The sequence below is a fragment of the Gossypium hirsutum genome, chromosome D07, assembly GCF_007990345.1.
Source record: "Gossypium hirsutum isolate 1008001.06 chromosome D07, Gossypium_hirsutum_v2.1, whole genome shotgun sequence".
Lineage (NCBI taxonomy): Eukaryota > Viridiplantae > Streptophyta > Magnoliopsida > Malvales > Malvaceae > Gossypium > Gossypium hirsutum.
The window spans coordinates 55,704,877-55,711,822 of record NC_053443.1 but is presented as its reverse complement, the minus strand read 5'-3'; the positions used below and the strand labels follow the sequence as shown (position 1 = coordinate 55,711,822).

Sequence of the window (6,946 nt, the reverse complement as noted above, 5' to 3'; positions counted from 1 at the left end):
TACCAAGTTACCAATGGTCTAATTTCCATATAAGGACCTCCAATTTAAAGTTTCATAACAATTGGACACCTCTAACATGTAGAACTCAACTTTTGCACTTTTACAATTTAGTCCTTTTGACTAAATTGAGTGCCCAAACGTCGAAATTTTCGAACGAAATTTTCACGAAATCATTTTGTGAAATTGTAGACCATAAAAATATAAGAAAAATAAAATTTTTCTCATCGGATTTGTGGTCCCGAAACCACTGTTCCGATAATCTTAAATTTGGGCCATTACAGTTCATGTAACCAATTCATTCCTTATACAATGTTACAAGTTCAATGGTCACTAATGTGGAATATATTCATATGAAACACTCTTAGTACTTTATCACAATTTGGAACAGTGATGTTGGTGCTATTTGACTTAAGACTAATTTATGATTGAGATTGAAAAGTGCGAAAAAAAAGCTTTTAAAACGTTTAATACTGTTTACCATGACTGTTAAAATCAAAAAAATATTTTTTGAAAAGAAAAAATATAAAATTTAGACATTTATTTCATTAATAAATTAATGGCTTAAGGGTGTAAAAAGTCCTCAAATTTTTTTGGAAAAAAAGCAATTAAGCCCTTTTTTTTTCACTCAATTGGGTACTTAAAATTTTAAAATGCACCAAAAAGGCCCTTAAAAATTTTCAAAAAAAGCAATTAAACCCCTTTTTTTTTGCACTCAATCAGGTATTTGAACTGTCAAAATGCATAAAAAAGGCTAGTGACGGATCTAGTGGGGTTGGCAAGGGCCCCAACCCCCCTAAAATGAAAAATTTTCCAGTTAGGCCATTTATAATTTATAAAATTTTAAATTAGTAATGATAAAATTACACTTTGGCTCCCCAAAAATGATAAAAATTTGATTTAATCCTCTAAAAATTATAAAGATATAAGTTATTAAAATGACGAAATTACATTTTTACTACCATAAAAATATATAATTTAATTTTGACCCCCCAAAATTTTTTTGACTTCGCCCCTGCCCCCCTAAGTCGTATTTCTGGATCCACCACTGAATAAGGCCCTTTGACCGTTACCGCCCCTAATTTTTTTTAGTTAAAGCCACCACGTGTCACAATCATAGCGTGACATGTGACAAAAAAATGATAAAAATAAAAATCCATAAAAGTTATAAAAATTATTGAATTTTAATAAAAAATATTAAAATATAGATAAAACTTATAAAAATCGTAAAAAATTATTAAAAATGTAAAATTTTATAAAAATCGTAAAAAAATTTATAAAATATACATAAATATAGAAAAAAATTATAAAATTTTATAAAAGTCGTGAGAAAATTATAAAAAAGTAAAGAAATATAACTTTCGTAAAAAAATATAAAAATTAAAAATTATCGTACCAAAAGAAGCATTTTATAATTTTTCTATAGCTTTAACGGTTGACCGTTAAAGTTAATAGTCAAAGGGTCTTTTTTTGTGACGGATCCAAAAATACGATTTAGGGGGCGGAATTAAATTATATATTCTTATGATAATAAAAATATAATTTCTCCATTTTAATAGCCTATATCTTTATAATTTTTAGAGGATTAAATCAAATTTTTATCATTTTTGGTGGGCCGAAGTGCAATTTTACCATTACTAATTTAAAATTTTATAAATTGTAAAGGGCCTAAATAGAAAAATTTCTGTTTTTGGGGGGCCGGGTCCCCTGCCTGCCCCCATAGATCCATCCCTAGTCTTTTTGATGCATTTTGGCAATTCAAGTATCCAATTGAGCGAAAAAAAAAAGCATAGGCTTAATTGCTTTTTCTGAAAAAATTTAAAGGCTTTTTTTATACATTTTAAAAATTTATGTATCCAATTAAATGAAAAAAAACTTAATTACTTTTTTAAAAATAATTTGAAAACTTTTTACGCCATTAAACCTAAATTAATTTCTTAGGTACATTTCATTTTCAAGGTGCTCAATAATAAAAATGGTAATAAAATAACAAGTAATGAAACTTCTATATAAGTGTTTGCTGCTGGTAAATGAATTTGTCCAATTTACAGCCAAATACTGAAAATATTTTCCCATTCCATATATATCACTTTTTATTTATTTATCAAAATTTCATAAATATCATTAAAAAGGAAAAAAACGGCGTTTTATTTGTTTAACGTTTTCCACTTTGCCTGTGCTACCTACAAAGGTAGAGGGTAAAGCAGTAAATAAACATCATAAACCAGGCACTGGCGACGCTCCTCCCTCACCTCATAATAATAATAATATTATTATTATTATTTTCCATTACAGGTTTCGAAAACAGGCGCCAAAAGTGGCCATTTCTCCCGCCCCTCCCCGCTCCCTTTATTTTCAATATTTCTTTCCTCTCTAGTCTTCACCCAAATCCCTCCTCCTTTCACTCCAATAATTTATTTCTTTCATTGCTCGGCGGCGATGCACCACCCACAGCCTCACATTTCTTCGTCAACCTCCACTTCCTTTCCTGCCGCCACGGCATTTGACTTCAAACTGGCCAAGCGTCGCGGCAGTTACAATTGTGGCAGATGTGGTCTTCCTAAGAAAGGCCATGTTTGCCATCTCAACAGTAGCACCAACCCTACTTCGATTTCTACTCCTACCTCATCTCCATCTGCCGTTACCGTCGAAAATTCCTCCTCCGCCTCCCGTCTACCTCACGCTCCAGCCATACGCCAGTCTTACACGCATCTCCGACGTGCGCTTTCCTTTGACGACATCGAAACCCGCGCTGACTCGCCGGAACGCGATTTAGATGGGTCTAATTCTCCCTACCCGGGTACAGATCTTGATCCGGATAATGAGATGATCTCCGGTGGGTTACCGGCTGGGTGTTTGTGGGAGGTCTTGAGGAGATTGCCGCCGGCGGGTCTTTTGGCGGCGGCGAGTGTGTGTAAAGGTTGGAGGGAAACGACGAAGAGGTTGTGGAGGGCGGCGGAGGAGCTGAGACTTATGGTCCCACCTAGGGGTCAGCTCAGGTTCATCGGATCGGTTTTGAAGAAATGCCCGAGCCTCGTTAGGATGTCTCTTAAGATGGAAAGGTTCGAGTCTAAGCCAACGTTTGACGGATCTAGGATTTTATTGGTTGGGTCGGTTGATACCAATGAAGATCGAGATAAAATCATGAAATGATAATTAATTTGGTTATAATTTAAGAACACATAATCCGTGAAATGAAGTGGAAATTGATCTATAATCAAAACGCTATGAAACTTAAAAGCTAAAACCAATGCGATAATTAATAAGGGATCGGATTAACTTTGCAACAAAAAATTTGATTGGAAAATCTTTATTCACTTAGAGAGATGTATCCCAACAATTTGTTTCATTGTAAGAAACAGTAAAATTGGTTCTGTTTGCATCATTTTGGGGATCTGTAAGGGTAGGGGGAGGGATCAATGCTGCTTTTGGACTTTTGTTTACCCTTGTTTAACTCAATATTTTTTTCTTGTTTGGGTTTTACAGTGATGTGGATGCAACGATGCTGGCGTGCATTGCGTTTTCTTGCCCTAATTTGGAGTCTATGGAGATTTCGACATCTAATACGGCTGTTAATCGGATCACGGGGTATACTTTTTTTTCTCCCCCTTTTTTCCTAAAATTTATCATTAGATCTTTAAAATAGTATATCTAGTTGCTCAGCTAATAAACTTTGCTACTCCTGTTGTTGCTTGATTGTCGGGGCCCCGAAATGGCTTAGATCTAGCTATTTGGTTGAATTTATCAGTCTTTTCAGCAGTAAAATAATTGAAAGGTATGAGTCACTAAGAGGTTAAAGTTGGGGTGAAATGCATAGAAATATCTAGTTGAATGGTCTTTTGGTCAATCTTTTTTTCTTACTTTTAATTTCGTACCTAACTAGTGTTCGTAAATATTTATTTGTTTTCTTTTTGAATTATAAGAAGAAGAGGTTGAAATTCTAACAGCAAAGCGACTAGGGTGAATGTTTATTTGCTTTTTATTGGTCTAGATATGCTAAAAGTCCAGTTTATGATTGAATCCGATGTAATATTTATTTGTTCTTTAATGTTTTTGTCATATTTTGTTCCGTGTCTTGATTATGTGTAATTGCAATTTAATTTGGCTTAAGTTAATAAATGGTAGATTAAGTGGTTCTGATTAACTTTTAATTAATGTTTCATGTATAGGGATGAATTGGGTCGTTTTGTTGCTGATAAACGCTGCCTAACGAGTCTTAAGATGGAAGGATGTTCTAATTTAGGGGGCTTTGTCCTCTCTTCATCTAGTCTATCTACACTCTGGCTCTCTGATCTTTATTCCCTTTCCAAGATGGTAACTTTTTCATCAGGGCCTTTTTTGTTTTTCCAAGTTCAAAACTGTTTTGGGCAATATTATTGAATTTGTGTTTATATGTGCCTTGTATTGTAGGTTTTTAACTGTCCCAATTTGAAAGAGATATCCTTAGAATTTTCTCGCCAGGAAAATGATACTACCGATCTTACAACCATGGCTGATGGTATGGGTAGAAGCTGTCCAAGGTTGAAAAACATCCACATTGCATCAGTTCGACTTTCACATGCTGTAGTGCTTTCTCTTACAGCTGCTAATTTGAGGTTTGTTGAACCTTTTGTTCCACACGTTCATTTTTAATAATGTATCACATAAGAACCTATAGACTTTGCCTTGCTTTATCAGGAGTCATAGCGTTTAAATGGAGGACTTGTTTTGTAAAATTTTCTATCAATGCTATGCATTGTTTTATAGATTTCTGCAATTGGAGGATAACTAGTCACTAGTTACTGATTGTTGTTGATATTATTCAGGGGCTTGCGGATGCTTTCGCTTGTTCTTGGCTCAGAAATCACAGATGCATCTGTTGCTGCTATTGCTTCAAGTTATTCAAAATTAGAGTTGCTTGATCTCAGCGGGTATGTTTTTCTCCAGCTTTAAATGGTTAATCCATTTATCTGGGCTGGTTCTAAGGGGTAACTTTTTATCAATTAATCTTCAGTCCTGATGCTTGCTGCTTCGCCTCAGGTCTAGCATCAGTGATAGTGGCATTGGAATGATCTGCAATGTGTTCCCAAACACACTGTCAAGACTCCTCCTTGCTCTTTGTCCTAACATAACTTCAAGTAATTTTCATGTCTAAGATTCACACCTTTATCTCCGGCATAGCCGTATTTATCCTGTGAATGTCCTATTTTTACCTAAATCTATTCATTGATGTGTTTCTCCGCTTTTATCAGGTGGAATTCAGTTTGCCACAGCTCAACTACCTCTTCTTGAACTTATGGATTGTGGGATGACCGTATGTGATCCTGATTCCCTGAATTCACCTTGTGATGAAAGTGGCGATAATGAACTTCCAAATGCATTGAACAATAAACTGTACCTTATGTACCAGAAGCTTATTATCAAACACAGCCGACTAAAAAAACTCAGCTTGTGGGGTTGTTCTGGCTTAGATGTGAGATCTTTTGTCCTTAATCTTGACAACGTTACCAGTTTGTTCTTAATACCCTATGCGGTTCTTATTTGGGAATCTAAATGCAGGCCTTATGTTTGAATTGTCCCGAACTCAATGACCTAAATCTCATCTCTTGTAAAAACTTGCATCCAGGTATCAATCTGCTAGTTTGGCGAGTTGACTATGCTCATTTATTTTCTTATGTTTTAAGAAGTATCTAATAAACTCTGTTTTTCATAGAGAGATTGCTCCTTCAATGTCCAAGTTTACAAAATGTGCATGCGTCCGGATGTCAGGAGTCGTTAATTGGAGCCATCAAAGGCCAGGTAAAAAAACAATAATTTCATCGATTTCCATTTTCCACTTGTTAACTCAAGTCTTCAAACTGCAAATACCATCTCTAATCACATCCCCTTATTGGTCAAAGTTCACCATTATTTAGTCTTTTGCAAATGTTGGTAATGTTAGGTGAGTGATAGCTTGGCATCTTTGGAAAACCAATATCAATGTAAGCGATTGGCTGATGGCTCCAAGAGGGTTCGTGCACCAGATTGCCTGAGTCAAGAGGTAATAATTTCATCATAGCAGAAATTGGTTTGAAAAATGTAATTCAGACTGGGAGAATGGACTCTATTATTAACAAATGCTTTCTTTCATTACATTGCTGTTGCTCATCTCACACATTCATATTCCCAGAGACCTTTTTGATGTGCTTTGATGAATGTGAAAAAGTAAAATTTGATGTATAAATGAAAATTGCTCAGCTAAGTTGAATGCTTGTGAAAAGTGGAAGAATCAATCATGATAGCTAGCCGAATAGAGAAATATAAAAATTGAATTAGCTAATGTGAAGTAATGTTGTTTCCTTGCAGGCAATTGATGATAAAAAACGAAGAAAGGTTGTGGAACAACAATGTAAGGTGCTTGTGGACTAAAATCCTTTTTTTTTGTAACCTCTACTTTGCACAGCTTTTCTTTGAAAAGAATAAATAAATAAAAAATTTATTGTGCACAATTGTTGTTTGTTATCATATGTCCTAGGCCTTAGACCTAAACAGTAAACACTGAGCAGATACTTCTCAAATAATTTATGTCCTTTTTAAAGGACTTGGTATTTCTTTTTATAAAAAGGAAAAAAGAAAGTTGAAAATTTAGCTAGTTTATGTTAGAAATTATCAATGGTTTCCTATCCATAAGATCTTGTTCCTTCCTATCTTGATACAAGAGACCTGTTCACAAATCATTCGAGTTTGACTCAAAAAAGAATTTGAATTTGACTTTTTAATTAGCGAGTATTGTTTGAGTTATCAATTGAATTAAATTTGAGCCTTGTAATATTTGATTTGAATTGCTCATAAGTTTAATTTAGCTTTTTCTTGGAATATACTTTTTATATAATAAAATTACATTTCTACTTTTATTATATAGAAAGAGTTTAATTGCAAACAAACTTGAGTCTGAAAACAAATGAATTTAATTGAGCTTGAGTTGAGATGA

At 34.2% G+C, this 6,946-nt stretch overlaps 1 protein-coding gene across 1 annotated transcript; it reads left to right on the top strand.

Annotated features, from left to right (window-relative positions):
- The first annotated feature begins 2,293 nt into the window (after positions 1 to 2,293).
- On the top strand, positions 2,294 to 6,603 carry LOC107941647 (F-box/LRR-repeat protein 17). Its single transcript, XM_016875223.2, has 11 exons — positions 2,294 to 3,059; positions 3,484 to 3,585; positions 4,167 to 4,311; positions 4,408 to 4,592; positions 4,803 to 4,907; positions 5,017 to 5,114; positions 5,229 to 5,449; positions 5,536 to 5,602; positions 5,690 to 5,775; positions 5,918 to 6,016; positions 6,322 to 6,603. The coding sequence occupies exons 1-11, from the start codon at positions 2,437 to 2,439 to the stop codon at positions 6,382 to 6,384; spliced, it is 1,794 nt and encodes a 597-aa protein (XP_016730712.2). The 5' UTR covers positions 2,294 to 2,436; the 3' UTR covers positions 6,385 to 6,603.
- The last annotated feature ends 343 nt before the right edge of the window (positions 6,604 to 6,946 follow it).